We start from the raw sequence: 19974 nt of genomic DNA, 5'->3' as shown, positions 1-19974 counted from the left end.
ACTCCATTCACAATTGCACCTAAAAGAATTAAAAATGTAGGAATAAATTTAACGGAAGATTTGTAAACTGAAAACAATGTTTTGAAAGTAATGTTTTATACATGCTAAGAGAAACTAATCAAGATATAAACAAACAAACATTCCATGTTCACAGATTCGCAGACTCAATATAAGCATGGCAATTCTCCCCAAATTCATCTCCAGATTTAACACAATCCCTATAAAAATCCCAAAAGGCATTTTTGCAGAAGTGGATAAGCTGACCTTAAAATTTATGTGGATATGGAAAGGACTCAGAATACCCAAAAAATTTTTGAAAAAGAACAAAATTGAAGAGCTTAACAGTTTCATATTTGAAAGTCTGTTATAAGTAAAGCCACCGTAATTAAGACCACTGGCAGTGATACAAGGGCAAACACTCAGTATACAAACAACCTTATGTTTATAGTCAACTATTTTCCAAAAAAGATGCTAAAGCATTCATTGGAAAAAGGACAGTCTTCAACAGTTCTAGAACTATTAAATGGTATTAAAATTATCCATGCAAAAAGTCAGATTGAGACCCTGGACTCACACCACACACAAAACAGATCATAGTGCTAACTCTTAAGAGTTAAAGTACAAAACTTCTAGAAGAAAACATAGGAGAAAAATTTTATTACTTTGGATTAAAGAATTAATTCTTAGATAAGATGCTAAAAACACTAACCACAAATATGTGTATATATATGCATATATACGTATATATGAATGTGTATATATATGTGTGTGTATATATATCAATTGGACTTCATTAAAACTAAAGATTTTGTGCCTCAAAAGACATTTTAAAAATCAAAGACAAGCCACAGACTTAGAGAAAACATTTGCAATTCATATATTTGATAAAGGGCTTATATTTAGACTATATAAAGAACTCTTACAATCAGGTACAGTGGCTCACATCTGTAATCCCAGCACTTTGGGAGGTCAATGCAGGAGCACTGCTTGAAGCTAGGAGTTCTAGATCAGTCTGGGCAACAGAGCGAGACCCTGTCTCTGCAAAAAATTTAAAAATTAGCTGGGCATGGTGGCATGTGCCTGTAATCCCAGCTTCTCAAGAGGCTGAGGTGGGAGGTTCACTTTAGGCCAGGAGGTCAAGGCTGCAGTGAGCCATGATTGTGACACTGCACTCCACTGGGTGACAGAGCCAAGACCCTGTCTCTAATTAAAATAAATAAAATTTTTAAAAAGAACTTCTTACAACTCAATAAGACAACCAATTAAAGACTGAGCCAAAGATTTGAATAGATACTTACAAGATGTAAATAGAACTAAAAGCACATGAAAAGACCTTCAACATCATTAGTCACTAGAGAAATGTAAATTAAAACAATTATTATATTCCACAGCCACTAGAAAGGCTATGATAAAAAAGACAAAATATAACAATGCTGCCAAAGATGTAGAGAAACTGGAAATCTCAAACACTGCTGATGGGAATATAAAATTATACAGCCTCTTTGAAAAACTGTGCAATTTCTTAAAAAGTTAAACCTAAATTCACCATCCAACCCAACAATTCCACTCCTAGGTATTTACCCTAAATAAATAAAAACACATATTCACACAAAGATTGATAAATGAATGTTCATAGCAACATTATTCGCTATAGCCTGAACTATTCAGGGTCCATCAATTTGTGAATGAATAAGCAAAATGTGGTATATCCATACAATGGAATACTATGCAGCAATAAGAAAAAAACAAGTTACTGATGCATAATTAAGAAATGGATGAACCTCAAAAACCTTGTATCAAAAGGTAACTGCAAAACACTACATATTTTATGATTCTATTAATTGTTCAGAAAAGAGAACTCTATAGAGAAACCATATTAGTTAAGGTGTCCCGGGGTTGGGGATAGGAACAGGAATTTACGGTAAATAGGCATAAGGGATATTTTTAAAATAATGGAAATGTTCTACAACTGAGTTGTGGTCAACGTGGCACAACTCAAAATCTCCTAAAAAACCCCAGCGTGCATACTGTAAAGTGGATGTTACAGCATGTAAATTATACCTCAATAAAGCTGTTAGATACAAATGAAACCAAAGTACTATAAACACTACAATAAAGTGATAATAGTACACACTTCTTAAGTGCCAAAACATTAAAATACAGCAAATATGTAACTTCCCCATCAGAAGAGGAACAGAAGAGGGAAGTACTTAGTCTGAGCAATAGTAACAAATTAAAAAAAAGAGGGAAATGCAATCAACAAGCAAGGTAAATAAAATGCCCAAAGCAAGATTAGTAAAGTCCTCCCAGTAAGAGTAATTACAATGAAATACAGACTAAACTTAACAGTTTTAAGACACTGTCAGAGTAGGTTAAAAACTGTTTTCAGGAAGTCCTAGCCAGAGCAATCAGACAAGAGAAGGAAAGAAAGGGTATCCAAATTGGAGAAGAAGAAGTCAAATTATCTCTGTTTGCCATTGATACAATCTTACACCTAGAAGACCGTAAAGACTCCTCCGAAAGACTCCTAAATTTGATAAATAAATTCAGTAAAGTCTCAGGTTACATAATAAATCTATGCAGATCAGTAGCAATGCTGTACACCAACAACATCCAAGCTGTGAATCAAATCAAGAACCCAATCCCTTTTACAACTGCTGGAAACAAGAATAAAATACTTAGGAATAGACTTAACCAAGGAGGTGAAAGATCACTACAAGGTGGGCTACTAAACACTGCTGAAAGAAATCGTCACAGATGACACAAATGGAAATATATCCCATACTCATAGATTGGAAGAATCGATATCATACTGCCCAAAGCAATCCACAGATGTAATATGGTTCCTATCAAAATACTAACAATATTTTTCACAAAATTAGAAAAAAATCCTAAAGTTCATATGGAACCAAAAAAGAGCCCAAATAACCAAAGCAATCCTAAGCAAAATGAATAAATCTGGAGGCATCACATTACCTGACTTCGAATTACAATGCAAGGCTACAGTAACCAAAACAGCATGGTATCGGCATAAAGATAGATACATAGACCAATGAAACAGAATAGAGAACCCAGGAATAAAGCCAAATACTTAGAACCAGCTGATCTTCAACAAAGCATATGAAAACATCAACTGAGGAAAAGGACATCCTAGTCAATAAATGCAATAAATGGTGCTGGGAAAACTGGATAGCCACATGTACTGAAACTGGATCCTCATCTCTCACCATATACACAAATCAACTGAAGATGGATTAAAGACAAATATAAATCCTGAAACCATAAAAATTCTAGAAGAAAACCTAGAAAGACTTTTCCAGACATTGGCCTAGGCAAACAATTTATGACTAAGATCCCAAAAGTAAATGCAACAAAAACAAAAATGAATAAACAGAACCTAATTAGGGCTGGGCACAGTGGCTCATGCCTGTAATCCCTGCACTTTGGGAGGCCAAGGCGGGTGCTATTGTGTCTTCAAAAGTATTAAAGCCACCTTTGTAGTTTATTTCAGCTAGGGTTTTTTACAACTTTGTAAATCACGTGAGGTCAGGAGTTTGAGAGCAGCCTGGTCAACTCGGTGAAACCCCGTCTCTACTAAAAATACAAAAATTAGCCAGGTGTGGTTGCACACGTCTGTAATCCCAGCTACTCAGGAGGCTGAGGCAGGAGAATTACATGAACCTGGGAGTGGGAGTTTGCAGTGAGCCAACATCACGCCACTGCACTCCAGCCTAGGGACAGAAAAAGACTCCGTCACCGAGAAAAAAAAAAAAAGAACCTAATTAGATTAAGAAGCATCAGCACAAAGAAATAATCACCAGAGTAAACAGACAACCCACAAAACAGGAGAAAATATTTGCAAACCATCTGTCTGACAAAGGATCAATATCCAGAATCTACAAGGAACTCAAACAAAACAAGAAAAAAAAATCCCATTAAAAAGTGGGCAAATGACAGACATTTTTCAAAAGAAGATAAACAAATGGCCAAGAAACATGAAAAAATATTCATTAGGGAAATGCAAATTAAAGCCACAATGAGATACCACCTTACCCCAGCCACAATGGTTATTACTAAAAAGTCAAAAAGCAATAGATCATGCATGGATGTGGTGAAAAGGGAACACTTATACACTGCTGGTGGGAATGTAAATTAGTACAACTTCTGTGGAAAACACTATGGAGATTTCTCAAAGAACTGCAAGTAGATTTACCATTTGATCCAGCAATCCCACTACTATCTACCCAAAGGAAAAGAAGTCACTGTATCGAAAAGACAATTGCACGTTTATCATGGCACAATTCACAGCTGCAAAGATATGGAACCAACCTAAGTGTCCATCAATCAATAAGTGAATAAAGAAAATGTGGTAGATATACGCCATGGCATACTACTCAGCCATAAAAGTGAATGAAATGATGTCTTTTGCAGCAACTTGGATGGAACTGGAGGCCATTTTCCTCCAGTGAAGTAACTCAGGGGTGGAAAACCAAATATCGCCTGTTATCACTTATAAGTGGGAGCTAAGCTATGGTTACGAAAAGACATACAGAGTGACATAATGGACACTGGAGACTCAGAAGGGAGAGGCCGGGTGTGGGCTGAGGGATAAAAAATTACATATTGGGTACAATATACACTACTCGGGTAACAGATGCAGTAAAATCTCCAACTTCATCACTACACAATTCATCCATGTAACCAAGCATCACTAAAGGTACTGAAACAACTGTTTACACTAATAACAGCATAATTCTATTAGGTGCATGTGTATGCATATAAACAAAAACAAAACAGAAAGCTCTCTCACACACAAAAGATGGAACCTATTAGGAAAATATTTAGATCTATTACTCTCTAAAGGAAAAAACATGATTAGGGATAAAGAGGGTCACTATGAGGTTACTTGATGAGGAACATACTAATTTTAAACTCACATGCACACAATGCCTAAATTCACATAAAATTAAAAAATGAGCTTTACAGAGAAATACCGTTACACTGATTACTTCTTAATTTTACTATTCTCCACCTATCATATTCCTTTTGTGTATATGGCCAAATAACATCACTGGAAAACTCCACCCTATTCCAAGTCAACATTAATTGTCTTCTGTAGAAAGTTTTACAAACAAAACAGGCTTCAAAAATTCAGATTTTTTAAAAGGTGGCCTCACTGTGAGTAGGTGAAATTATGGAGACATCTTATAGATCACATATTTCCTCACTAGCTGAGTGCTCTTGTTTAGGTGGCAATGTTAAAAAAAAAAAGTCAAAAAAACGTGTTACGAGTGTTGTTTCTGGAACATAGCTGCCTGAGTTTAACCTACTTAACAGTTGTGTAGCTTAAAATGTTAGTGTCTCTCTTGGTAGGATGAGGGTGAAGGATAAAACAATAGTTTCTACCTCACTGGGATGCTGTGAGCATTAAATGAGATAATCCACACCAAGTGTACTAAAAATGCATGACACATAGCAAGTGCTAAAAAAAAATTATTTACCTTTTGTGACTTATTGGTTAAGGGAACTGCAAAAACATTTTTTTAATCCTAAATGATATTCTTCTAAAATGAAATTTAAATTATTTTAAAATGTAAAAATTTAATGCTGACCAATTAAATATATAAATCATATTTATTGTAACTGAGGAATTCACTTAACAGGCCTTTGCTTGACAGCCTACATGCCACCACCTAAACAGCAGATGGATAAAGAACAGTTTCATCCTTGAAAACCTGTTTCTTATGGAGGAGACAAATCTGTAAAATAGACACTGACATTTCACAAATTAGGAACTATTTCAATGAATAGAAAGCTCTTAAACATGCATGACCAATTTTTAAAAAATCAAATTTTAGTAAAATGAACATAATTATGTAACAATATTTTTAACGATTTTGAAATCCCTTTAAGATACCATACTGCCACAGAGTCATTATAAAAAATCATCAATGATATGTAGACATACGTGTATGTTAAAACTATGTCCTTGGGCTGGGCGCGGTGACTCACGCCTGTAATCCCAGTACTTTGGGAGGCTGAGGCGGGCGGATCACGAGGTCAGGGGATTGAGACCATCCTGGCTAACATGGTGAAACCCTGTCTCTATTAAAAATACAAAAAATTAGCTGGGCATGGTGGCAGGCACCTGTAGTCCCAGCTACTCAGGAGGCTGAGGCAGGAGAATGGTGTGAACCCGGGAGGCAGAGCTTGCAGTGAGCCGAGATCCCGCCACTGCACCCCAGCCTGGGCAACAGAGCAAGACTCTGTCTCAAAAAAAAAAAAAAAAAAAAAAAAAAAACACTGGCCGAGCACAGTGGCTCAACCCCGTAATCCCAGCATTTTGGGAGGCCGAGGCAGGTAGATCACTTGCAGTCAGGAGTTCTAGACCAATCTGGCCAACATAGCAAAACCCTGTCTCTACCAAAACATAGGGGAAAAAAAAAAAATCAGCTGGGCATGGTGGCACGTGCCTGTAGTCCCAGCTGCTCAGGAGACTGAGGCATGAGAATCGCTTGAACGCAGGAGGCAGAGATTGCAGTGGGCCGAGACTGCACCACTGCACTCGAGCCTGGGCAACAGCGAGTCTCAAAAAAAAAAAAAAGAAAAAAGAAAAACGGGAAAAAGAAAATACACATTTGCTGTGAGTATAGAAGAGTTAGACCAGTAACCAAAAATATTGGTTCTTTATAGTAGGTACGTGAGGATTTGTACAAGAGACACAGAAAGGTTAAACAAGAAACCAGAGTTTACTATGGGCAGGCGGGAAAGTGATAGAAAGCAGCTGGGAATGGGAATGGGGTGGGAAGAATGAGGTACGAACAACACTTCTCCATGTATATCCTTTTACAAAGCTCAGACTCTGAGAACCACCTGAGTGTTTCATATATTTTTCACATACTGAAAAAATAAATCTTTAAAATCAACCAGGATGTGGACAGAACCCTCAAACAGTAAAAAGTGGACCAAGAGTACAAATCAGTCCACAGATCAGAGAGGGTGGGAAAGAAAAGGACCTAAGAACTTATTTGAAAAACTTTCTTTACTGATAATATGAGGCAAAACCCAAAAAGAATTGCATAACAGTGCAATGTAGTTAACGTGTTTCTCCTAGGGTATGAATTAGCTCTTCTGAAACTACATGTATATTACAGTGGGAAAAAAAAAACAGTTAAGTAAATAAACTGCAGACAAGAGGCAGGTTACTCATGTTGTAAACCAAGTAACAGATCAGGAAAAACAGAAATTAATGCTGTGGTATTAGATTAGAATCAGAAGTATCAGTGCAAACTCATGGTTTTTAATAAACAGACACATAAATGTATATTCATTAATACATATACATATATTTCCTAGCTGTATCTGCTGAAAAGGCCCAAGAGGCAATGACACCCCACTGGCAATTAGTATACTTAACTGAACAGATGTTGGTTTCTAAACATCATGTTCCAATTAAAGGAACCAGGGTTCCTTGAAGTGGTTGTTTCCAGGGCTGGGACAGGAAAAATAGATAGTCCTGTAGTACTTTGTGGTGCCAGTAAGAAAGTGTTCAAAAAAAGATAGGAACTTGTTGAAAGAACTCAGGAGTTAACTCAAAGGAGTTCCTAATGGGCAAATGCAGAAGAATTTGAGCAACAAAACAATGGTAGTAAGTAATGAATTTTAACCCATATAATAAAATATCCAGGTGTCCACAGATATAATCAAATAAGCTGGGAGACAGAGGTATGGAGACAAAGCTTGTTATTATAAAAGAATTTCAAGAAATAAATGTGGAAGAAAAGGGCAAAACAGAGAATCACCTTTAGGCAAACACCACAGTGATAACTATTACAGACAAGATCCACCAATAAATGCAAAACTTAGCATAGTTGGAGAAAAGAATTTGCATGTCTCATGTATAGCTCCCAAGATATGAACTACAAAGGGAAACAGTAATTTTACAGTGGAGATACCTGGCAGATACCACCTTAACCAAGTGATTAAGACTGACACACCAAAATAAGGAACTCAAAATGACACACTAGAATGTACCTCTTTATATGATCCATTTTCTGTGGTATTTTTTTCAAAATTGCAAAACCTCAAGGCATCTGAGTACATCAAACAAATCCAAACTAAGGAACATCCTCAAAATATCCTACCAGTACTCTTCAAAAATATCAAAGTTATGAAACACAAACTGAGGAACTGTTGGAGACTGGAGGAAAGACTAAGGAGCAATAAGGAACAAATAAATACAAGATGGAGTCATAGACAAGATCTGGGGAACAGAAGAACACTAGTTCTTTTTCTAACAGAAAATTTGGTGGAAAAGTTGGTGAAATTCAAGTAAGACCTGTAGTTTAAATGCCATTGCACTAACATAAATTTCCTGATTTGGATAATTATATTATGGTTCTATGTTGTAATACGGAGGGAGGCTGAATGAAATGAGGGTATATGGGAACTCTTGGTACTATTTTGTGCAATTGTTCTGAAGGACTAAAGTTACTATATTTCAAAATAGAAAGTTTAAAAGAGAATCTCTTGGTCTGTTCTGTTTTATAACGGTTTAAAACAGAACAGGTAAGACCTTCATTTTGTCCCAAACTTTAATATAAAAAAGCTATAATTTTAAATTACAATTTAATACTCTGTTAGAAGACTGAAGCTATGAAATGGGGCAACACCATTTCATGGTCTCCAGAGCAGAACATGCAAAAATGTGTTATCAAACACTTCATCTGCTTCTCCTACCGTCTTGTTCTATGAGGGAAAACCTATCTCAAAGCTGTAACATAGGCTCAAAAACAAGTTTGTGAACATGAAAAATTATTTAATGACAAGCGTCTTGAAATTACAAATCTGTTAAGACCACCACAATAGTCCTAAAGTTTGTTTCTGGGAAAAAAAATCTAGCACAGAAAGGCTCATGTGAATAGCAATTCCTAATGAGAGCACCTTTGTGTGTGTAATTTCTGCTTTGGTTTTGGTGGGGGTTGGGGCATGAACTGAAAGAAACAGTTTTTAACTAGAAAATATATGCACAGTCGATCTAAATTGACTAAAGAAGAAATCTACATTTTTAGGTGATCTTTCAAAATCAGTCCTTGGTTTGAATTATCCATTAACTAGTGGGGATTCAAGTTTGCCCCCTTGTCATTAAAATACATATTCATAAAACTTTAAAGTTGCACTGTTCTAGTTACAATAGCTTCTACTTTTCTAGGACATAATTTCACTTTGTTTAAGAAGAATTCATTAAAGAAGCTATAAATAACCTTTAAATATTTAGCCATGAATAGAGGGTGGACTGGCATTGATGGCTTATTTTATTACTAACGCAGAATGCTTTTTGTTTTTTTATTATTTTTTTTTGAGACGGAGTCTCCCTCTGTCGCCCAGGCTGGAGTGCAGTGGTCGGATCGCAGCTCACTGCAAGCTCCGCCTCCCGAGTCGCTGGGACTACAGACGCCCGCCACCTCGCCTGGCTAGTTTTTTGTATTTTTTTTTTCAGTAGAGACGGGGTTTCACCGTGTTAGCCAGGATGGTCTCGATCTCCTGACCTCGTGATCCGCCCGTCTCGGCCTCCCAAAGTGCTGGGATTACAGGCTTGAGCCACCGCGCCCGGCCCAGAATGCTTTTTAAAAGCTACATTTTAGCATGCATCAAGCTAATGATTAACTTGTAGCGTTATTTTCAATGTTAGAAAGAATTTATCTTTGAGGAGTTGTGCTCAAAGTAAATGTGTTATTTCAGTTAGTAGGAATGTAGCCTTAAAGAATGCAAATGTTGGGAAGATGAAATTGTAAGGAATATTTATTTAAAACGTTTAAACATCTAGACCTTTCCTTGTCTCCCAAAACATAATCCCAGTGAAACTGCAAAAACTAATAAGGGAGAAGTGTCTGAGGAACTGAAAGAATTCCAGATATGATGTGTGATACATGTAGCATATATATGAATCAAGGACATATCTGTACTCAATTTTGAATCATAAAGTTCACAATATTTTTGAGACCAAGTTTCATAAAGTTTTTACTGGAAAAAAAAAGTTTTACAAAATATCTTTCCAAAGAAATTTTCCCATAGAGTACAATTAATTCATGTAGCTTTCTTCCTTAAAGATTACAGTATGACATTCAGAGGGGCGAGGTTTCTTGAATAGCCAACTAGCTGCAAAACCTACAAGAGAAGTAGATTTTTTTAAAGTGCCTTTAAAATGTGAAAGCAAGTAATATAATTGTTGAATCTATTTGAAATTGTAAAATTTTCTTTAAAATGGTCCATATGGTATGCACAATATCACAGCTGGCACAAAACTGCCTGTTATTTAGTTTGAAACACAAAAACAATGCATATGAACAGTATTCTTTGAAAAGTAATTCAAAATGCTGCCACTGCATCATAAAGGCAAACTTAGACACGAGTGTTAACAGTATTCAGAAAATTAACAAAACAAGCCGAATATTAAAGTATTCAGACAGTTACTTTGATTTTTTCAAATACCAAGGGTAAAAGAACTTGTTGCCAAAGTAACTCAGGATACCTTATTTCAGACTACATCTAACCTATTTTGCTACAGATATTCTAAACAAACGAACAACTAGGTTTTAGGATGTAAATTCTCATTTCCTAGACAGGGCCTAGTTTTTCTGTTGCAATCTGGCAGCTTTAAACTTTGAAACCCTCTTTCCAGTTTCTTCTGATGCTTCCAACAGAACTTCCTTCCGTTCTGGAATAGTGGGTAGTGCAGGATGAGCAATGGCTGGGTGTGGTGTTAAGGAAGGCGACACAAATTCTTTTTCTATAACAGTTCCAGAAAAAGCCTAGAAAACAAAAGTCAGGTTATGGTAATAAAATGCAAGTAAGACACCCACAAAATCTTCCCATTCACTAATTTGACATTTCTTTTCATTAAAAGTAAATTCACAAGATTTGTGGCTAGACAACACCACTACATCAAAATACTAATTGTTCAGAGAAACCAACACCATTAAATTTTAATTTCACCACCAAATAGAAGTAATTTTTACAGTATACATGCAAGAAAACAAAATGTAAAATGTAAATTTTACATTTTTCTGGGAAAAAATTTTTCTGGGAAAAAACAGAAATGGATAAATAAAAGGTCTTCAAACTTTCATACATTCCATTCATGTCCAGCCCATGCTGTGAAAAATAACATATTAAAATAAAAATGCTATTAGGGTGTCAAACTTCGACTTTTGTACATCAGTTGATGAATGAGCTATCCTATGGTGGCCTTGCCGCCTGCTAGCCAATAGCTTAGTTTCACCAGTACTGACATTTCTAACTGAAATCTCTTTGGTGGTGTTTATGCAATTATTTAAATATTTTATTGCATTTTGCCTCAATTTTAAGAGATCAGTGGAAGTTGAAAAATAAAAGTGCTGACACTAGTAGGAATAAGCACAGGTTTCAAAATTTTAAGACAATTAACTCTGACAGAAATCAGAAGTTCCACAAAAAAAGAAAATGACTCCATTTCAACTGGATGTTTGCTGTATTTAATCTGGTCAACTGTATGTTCAACTGGAACAGAATTAAACAATGTGCATAAATTGCTGGAAATATCTGTACATGTTGTTTTATACAAAAATAGGTAAGACCCAAGGAGTTTTTTTTTTTTTTTTTTTTGAGACAGAGTCTCCCTCTGTCACCCAGGCTGGAGTGTAGTGGTGCAATCTCGGCTCACTGAAAGTTCTGCCTCCTGGGTTCATGCCATTCTCCTGCCTCAGCCTCCCGAGTAGCTGGGACTACAGGCGCCCGCCACCACGCCTGGCTCATTTTTTTCTTTGTATTTTTTAGGAGAGATGGGGTTTCACTGTGTAAGCCAGGATGGTCTCAATCTCCTGATTTCGTGATCCGCCCACCTCAGCCTCCCACAGTGCTGTGCTGAGATTACAGGCATCAGCCACTGCGCCCGGCCAATTTTTTTTTTTTTTTTTTTTCAAAGATTTCTGATATTTAGAACCTCCATCCTTCCCTCTACAAACCAAAATTTGACAGGTGAACTTTAATGTACACTTTGCTTTCCTGTCTACCAACTGCTCAAAATTAGTTAAAACAACATTATCACCTGAATAATTTAAGAAGCCACCTTCTTCTACCTTGCCCCACCATTGAAACAAAAACAAAGAAAGCCATCTCTCTCCTACATTATTTTTGGAGTTCAGCTGGTAAAAGCAGCTTAAAGCTCACTTTACTAAAAACTCCACTTTATCACGATGAACATAGAGGCTTCCTATCCTTCTTCTATTTAAAATGCTTTTGAAAAAGAGATAATATTTTAGCATTTAAAAAGATACTGAAAAGGGTATCTTCCAAAGTACTTACCATAATCATGAACTATTTCTCTGATGTTAAAAAATTTATAGCAACTACTATTAAACATTTCCATACAAAATGCAAAACTAGTAAGGGTGAAATAAAAAATAGGTTCCACACTCTAACTCTAGCTGTACCACGATACACTAAGTCCTTACAAAAAACTAATATTCAAATATTTATCAGCAAAAGTCTACATCCATTACCTGTTTTCTAACAGTACGGAAGACTATTAAATAAGGTAAGATACTTTCCAGGTCACCTAAGATCATTATACTGAGAAGAGGGGAAGAAAACATTCTAGTCATATGTACTGTCCCTAAATGCTACCAATCTCCACCCTCAATTGCCATTTAATACACTGAGTATAATACCATTTAGTAAAAGCAGTGGAATTTTTATATAAGATTATTTATATATGCATGCATCTTATTGTATATACAAATGTATACATTGATTTGATCCAGGCATGGGTTCCCCAATCTTCCTACTTTTTAAATTGAAAACTTCAAATACTCACCAAAACACAAGAATGAAGAAATTAATAGCCTTATATTTCACAGACATCCTTATTTGGGGATTTCCTAACCTCCCCTGCACCGCCACCAAAAACTGTAAGCAGCATGGTGGGTGAAAGTGTATTGAGTGTGCACTATTTTTTCTAAGGACATGGTCTACAGCTTTCATCAGATTATAAAACAATTCCATAATCCCCCAAGAGTTAAGTTTCACTGGAACACGGCAAAATATTGGACTTTAGATAATTATCTGCTATGCATGCATTATTTTTCTTTAACTTAGCCAAGGTATTTAGAAGAGAATAGTATAATCTGCTCCTTACACTATCAGAAAATGACCTACTGGTAATTTATTTAAAATAAACTGCTAAATAATTTCCTAGCTACAAATGTAATACATAATGCCAAGTAAGATATTTTAAATTTCCCATTTTGCTGAAATAGAACTTGTCTTAAAGTTTATCAAAAAATAAACTATTTGAGTATCACAATATTTGTACTGTTTGCTTGTGACTATTAATTTTTTATTAATTAGTATCAAGAAAGTATGAAACCTAGAATTAATTAAATCTTATGACTTTTCAGATCAAATAGCTAAAACTGGCCAAAGATACTATATGAAATAAAGAATTAAAAGATACACACACACCTCAGGTGTTACTGATAAGGGCAAAAGTTTCTTTTGATGATTTTCTTGTGGTTCCTCTTCCAAAATGCTCTCACTGGTGTCACTGCAAGTGGCTTCTTCGTAACTGATACTCCTCAAAACTCCCCGCCTATCGTCAAATTCAGCAGCACTGCTTTCACTGGTGTCGCTACACACACTATTCTCTCTACTTCGAGACTTCAGGATGGATTTGCGAGGGACATATTCTCCATTCACAACGTCAACAAAGGCTCTGTGATATTCAAAACATATATACATTCACTGTACGTAACTCATAAAACTGAGAATAACCTTTTGAAAATTTCCTTAAATCTGTTGTAGAAATTAATCTGAACATTTTTATTAAAACCTTATATCTAAAATAGTCACAATCACAATTAATTTTAGAACCTCAAATGACATTTTCATACTATTTTGAAAGATATGATTTATCTGGCCTAATAAAACATAGCATGTTATTTTTAAGCATGTCCTAGGTGGCAAGAGCATAGTTTGCCAAAACTCTACATTAAGTTTTAGACCCACGTATACATTTAGCAGTTTTCACTATTTAACAAGGATCATAAAAACAGTACGTATTTTCAAGTGATAGTTTTCTCAACAAACAATTCCAAAAAAAAAAAAGAACTGCAACAGTATAACTTCTACTCTGAAAAGGTAAACTGCATGCCAAGCATATTATGGCTGTGGTAGAAACATACGGACCTAGCCCACTGGAAACAAAAATGCATTTCCGAAGATACAGGATTTTCTGACTAGACCATTTGGAAATGTTTCAAAAGCACTGGTGAAGAGGAGAAAGTGAAAAAAAAAAATTCCTCCATTCCCACTGCTCTGGATTGGGAAGCTACAGCCACTCAGCCTATCAGATTCTAAGCTAACTCCTCAGAACACTTCACATTTCAGTGAGGGTCTTCTGTGTTACAAACAACTTTCTCTGGTAAAGGTTCAGTGGCAGAAAGAGAGACAAGGCCAGCAGACTGTCCTGCAGCTATGAGCACCTCCCACCTGTAAATGTCAGCAGGTGTCCTGATGGTCGGCAGCTCCTGGGCAGAGTGGCCACTGCCAGTGCTGTTCTTTCGTTTACGTTTGGCTTCTTCTTTCTTTTCACTGAATTTTAAAGTGGTATTCTTTCCAGTATTTATTCGGACCTAAAATTTCAGAGCAAGAAATTAAGAACCTTTTGACAAATTAAATAAAAGTGAAATCAAAACAAACTCTGTAACTAAACAAATAATAGTAAGAGAGGCAGCTGAAATTTTCTGATGCTGAAATGATGTGCATTATCAGGTGGAATTAAAAAAAGTCCTTACCTCACAGATCTATGACCTCTAAAGTAAATCTTTAATAACAAATCCTAGTCTTCAGTGTCTTTATTATTGTAGAGAAAGCAAAATACATTAGAACTAAATGCTAGATTTCTTATAAGCTTCATTTCACCCGATTCCTTTGATAAAAGTTTTTGGCTTGAATTACGTATTTCAAAAGAAAGTATAAACAACAACAACAAAAAATTCAGTGAGAATATAATCTTTAAGTCATAAAAGTACTATTAAATAGTGCCTATTTAGAATTTTTAAAACATCTCTAACTTTTAGAAATTGAAGGAGTAAAAAAATAAAAACCCACCCTGTTCAGGGTTCACATGGGGTTAACATGTTATTTTTCCTCCCCTAGTCAGCACTTAGACCATACTTTCCACAATAATGCCCACTATTCCCTATAACATTCCTGCAAATAATATTTGTTCTTTCTATCTAAATGAAAACAGGAAAAAAGTAAAAGCCTGGCAAAAGAATCACAAAGTGACCTTTTCTGGCTAATCATCTCAGTCAACTTTTCCCGAAGAATCAGGGGAAGACCCCTTCAGTCTGACATATTAGAATATAAAAACACATACAATTATTTCACTTCATATTGGAGCAGGAATAACTCACGAAGCTAAGAAATATCAAATATGTTTTAAACATATTTCATTAAATAATAATCACACACACTTAAGACTGATACCACAGACCCTTAACTCTGATACAGGCAATTGGGAATATTGTGTAGAAAGGGCACTCACTGAGGCGAAAGAGTTTCTGTTTTATTACCAACCAGATCTATGTCTACTAGGCCTTAAATTTCCCTGAGAAAGACGAATTAGACGAATTCCCAGTGCCTCCTTAGAGCAGTACATGGAGCAGAGAGAGGGCAAAGATGGACTTAAGGCAGCCAATCCTTCCTTCAATCAGAGCCAACCTGCTTTGATCTATTTTAAACACTGGGATTCTACAGTAAGTATGGAGGGAACAAAAGGCTTTTCATACTAGAGAAAAGCTTTAAAACTCTGTATTAGAAAATCTCCACAGTCACCCCCAGCTTTAAAATGCCAAAATTCTAAAGTCATGATTATCCACAGATGTTTATATTTACTTTGTCAGAAAAGAAACTAATTTTTACTTTCTCCTACATTTTCCCTTTGTGCTTATGAAGTATTCATTTTATGTCCATAGAAAACAACCTGGCATAATTAAAAATTTAACTAATGCAGTCACTTTCAACATCCTAAGCACACCAAAATGTCCACAATATAATTAACTCCAGGATTCTTGACAAAACTCTCTGAATGAAGGACAGGTGAAGTTACAGTAGTTGCCACTCAAATCTGATCCCCTTCCAGACCCCAAACAATGCATTGTTTCAGAGAACAATGGACCAATACCAGCTAACTAAATTTTTTCCCCCTTTTTCTTCTTAAATTGGTCAGAACAAGAGGCAAAAGATGATTTTCCTGTCTGGCACTATCAACAATGATAATGACTGTTAATACTGCTCTTTTAAAAAAATCACAATGCTTAATGTTCAAATTATATGCAAAATTAGTAAAGTTAAAAGTATACAAACCCTCTTAGGCTCAACAGTATGAGAAAAATATATTGTTGGTATAGAATTATCTCCAACCCCTAAAGCCTCATGGTCATTATCACCATCATCGTCGTCAATGTTGTCGTCATCCTCATCGTCATCATCATCATCATCATCATCACTGTGGTAAGAACCGGAACCATTCACTGAATAGTTCAACTGACTATTCATTTGAACACTGAATGGTTCTGAACTTGCAACATCCTTATGACAACTGTCCAGAGTATGAGAGTCTGTTACTTGATGCATCGCATTCACATTTGTGTTATGATCTTCCTTTTCCTCTTCAGAAGATGTCGTATCTTCTCCATTTGCAATCACAATATCAGGCTTACTAGTAAGGGAGAAGAAAATTAACAAGATCAAACAAACATACTAGAATTTTACATTATTTAAATTTCCAGTTAGTTTCCATGGGTAAATACTAAGATCTTGAATAAAGTATTTTTAAAACTAGAACTCTAAGTTCAAAAACAAAAAAATGTTTTGAAGTTAACAAAAAACATTAGTTCCTATGCTGCTTCTATATATTGCAGTTATTCAGACATAAGTAGAATACAGAAGATAATTTTTTTATCTTTGCAAGAAAGATACTGGCCATATGCAATATAAATATAGTACCAATAATAACAAAGTTGTAAGAAATTCAGGTAACATGTATCTCTATTTAAAGACCAGAAATTGAAACCACATAACTATAATACACACTTATTTTCTACTCCTATACTCAGATTTTACAATGAGTATGTATTATTGTAATTTTAAAAAATAAAGGATTTATACATATGCACATGAATATACTTATATTTATACACACGAGTGAACACTTACCATACTTGATTCTATAAAAGATTTGAGGACCTTACAAAAATAACAAAATCGAAAATGCAACAGAACTGAAATAACATCATACAAAAATAGAGAATCATGACCAAGAAAAATCACAAGATTCAAAACTGGTTTTTAAAAACGAATAGTATCAGTAATCAAAAAGACCTAAGAATTTATAGATGAAATGGTAGGAAAAAGAAACTTGTATGCTTCCTGCCCTATTTTTCACAGAAACTAATTATTGCATATGGTACATCATTTAAGCAAAATAATATAGGAACTTCTCGAGCAGCAGACTTCATTTAGCATTTTAACAATTCTAAGTATGTGCTAATGTGTATTTCAAACAGCAATTTGGTAAAGTTTCTCATACATATAGCTATCTGACCAGATTACAAATTACCTGCTCCAAAGTTTATAAAAGGAAAGCAAGAACAAACATTTTACTGTATCAAACTTAAATTCAAAGTGTATTTTTGTTTTTCACAACACATTCAAAGATAGAGCACTATCCTAGGTGTAGTATAAAAATACTTCATTTAAAATTGAACATTATATATATTAAATCCAAGATTATTAAAAGTCAACTATCTGGTATAATTATACAAAATAGGCTATAATAAAAAAAAGAAGATGTTGATCTTAAGTATTAAAGTACATGCACATGCATGGGAATATGCACAAACACACAATCCTATAAGAAAATATTCCAAAGAATTAATGTTTATCTTGAGGTGAAAGGATTATTGATAATATATTATGCTTCCCTGCATTTTCTTCAATGAACACATACTATTTTATTAATGAAGAAAGATTAATGAGGAAATGTATATAGAAACAAATTATCTTGGAAAGATAATCTGTCATCAAGTACCTATCGAGTTCACCCAGCAATTCTTCTTGTCTCTCTAGTTCTTCAAGTCGAGCCCACAGTTCTTTATCAGCAAGCAAATCCTTGGATTTCACATCATTTGCAATATCTGCTTCAAAAATATCTGAAGTTTTTGGTTTGGAATGCGGTTTATGAGCAATTCGGTGTTTCGCTATTTAGAAAAAGGGAAAGACATGGCTGTTAATAGTCAACATGAAAGGCCGGGTGCGGTGGCTCAAGCCTGTAATCCCAGCACTTTGGGAGGCCGAGAAGGGCGGATCATGAGGTCAGGAGATCGAGACCATCCTGGCTAACACGGTGAAACCCCATCTCTACTAAAAAAATACAAAACACTAGCCAGGCGAGGTGGCGGGCGCCTGCAGTCCCAGCTACTCGGGAGGCTGAGGCAGGAGAATGCCGTAAACCCGGGAGGCGGAGCTTGCAGTGAGCTGAGATCTGGCCACTGCACTCCAGCCTGGGCGACACAACGAGACTCTGTCTCAAAAAAAAAAAAATAGTCAACATGAAAAAGGCACAAACCCAGACTTAATGAGACTTTCTTTTGGGGCAAGGGAGATATTGAAACAGAGTGGTCACAATTTTTAAGCCAAACAGGGGAACTCCAAGGATGAATGTCTCTTACACCCTTGCCACTCAAAGTGTGGTCCATGGACCAGCAGCACTGGTGTCCCTGGGGAATACTTCAGAAGTGTAAGCTCTAAGGACACCCCAGACCCACCGAATCAGAAACTATATTTCAACAAGAGCCCCAGAGAATCTGCATGCACATTAAAGGTTGTGAAGCAGAGCTTCAAAAATGCATATGGAGAAATGGCCACAATGCACCCTGGTTATAAGGTGAAATGCAACACATAAATGATAAATTTCCATTTACCATCCTTACTCAAGGAAATCTAGTTACTACAGTAACATGCAAAAGCCTTGTCAAAGGATACTTTAAACTCCAGGGTGCTGCCAGGGAATGAATACCCTACAAGGAAACAATAGAGGCTCATCTCTGTAAAGTTCTATTATCATTTTACATATGAACATCTCTACTTTTTAAACTGCTTCATTTTATTTGTAATCTTCATGTGAGGAAAGAAGATGGGTCAAATCTGAACTCAGAGTATCTGTTTTTCATTTTAAAAAATGGATTATTTTGTAATAAAGCAAATAAAGACTTTACTTGCTTTATTAAAGCAAAGTAATGGGAAAGTAATGGGGAAAAGTCTAAGATATGTCCTGTTATGAGATATGGCATTATTAGATGACCTCGAGTCCATCATATACCCAAATTTGCTGCACTGTTGTATAAATCTGAAAATATCAAAATTATGTTTCATAGCCTTATTCTCTGTAACTATTATTGATAAGACAGTAGTTAACAACTTTATTTCAGACCTGTAGCACTCATAATTTGTCACTGGTCACCACAAACAAAAATCTTGTCTTTCTGTTCTTTAACTTTAACATGTATCTCCTTTATTTCACCTTCTAAAGCCACTTCCTGTTACTTGTGACATGGCTTCTTTCAACCACTAAGTTATCTCAAAGAGTTCATTACCAAAATGCGAGCAGTAAAAGTCAAAACAAATGCTCGTACATTTGTTTAGGACACTGTACAGTCTTCTACAGTAGCAGATAATAAGTCATCTGTAATACTTATACAATTTCACTACTGTTAACACTTTACAACTGATGAAGGAGCCACTGGCTTTACAGAAGTAAACCCAAACACGTAAGCCATCCTTGGCAAAAGAAATCTACTGGGTGGAGATGGGAACAACCTGCGCAGGGAAAGCCACTGCAGGCACCATAAGAGGAATGGCTGAAATACACTC

The 19974-nt window shown here is 35.6% G+C and overlaps 1 protein-coding gene across 2 annotated transcripts in view; it reads right to left on the bottom strand.

Moving 5' to 3' along the window:
* Positions 1-9993: 9993 nt before the first annotated feature.
* The window catches only part of URI1 (URI1 prefoldin like chaperone), a 74118-nt gene continuing 64137 nt past the window's right edge, over positions 9994-19974 (bottom strand). For both annotated transcript variants that reach the window (XM_010355783.2, XM_030912828.1), the window contains 5 exons: positions 18134-18302; positions 16408-16762; positions 14527-14669; positions 13501-13750; positions 9994-10811 (listed from right to left, as the gene is read on the bottom strand). In XM_010355783.2, coding sequence (XP_010354085.2) covers positions 10629-10811; positions 13501-13750; positions 14527-14669; positions 16408-16762; positions 18134-18302 — 1100 coding nt within the window. In that variant the 3' untranslated portion in view covers positions 9994-10628. The remainder of the gene's footprint in view (positions 10812-13500; positions 13751-14526; positions 14670-16407; positions 16763-18133; positions 18303-19974) is intronic.

The sequence above is a fragment of the Rhinopithecus roxellana genome, chromosome 12 (genome assembly GCF_007565055.1).
Source record: "Rhinopithecus roxellana isolate Shanxi Qingling chromosome 12, ASM756505v1, whole genome shotgun sequence".
Taxonomy (NCBI): domain Eukaryota; kingdom Metazoa; phylum Chordata; class Mammalia; order Primates; family Cercopithecidae; genus Rhinopithecus; species Rhinopithecus roxellana.
Note: the sequence above shows the minus strand (reverse complement) of the source record. Positions and strands in the feature narration are given on the sequence as shown.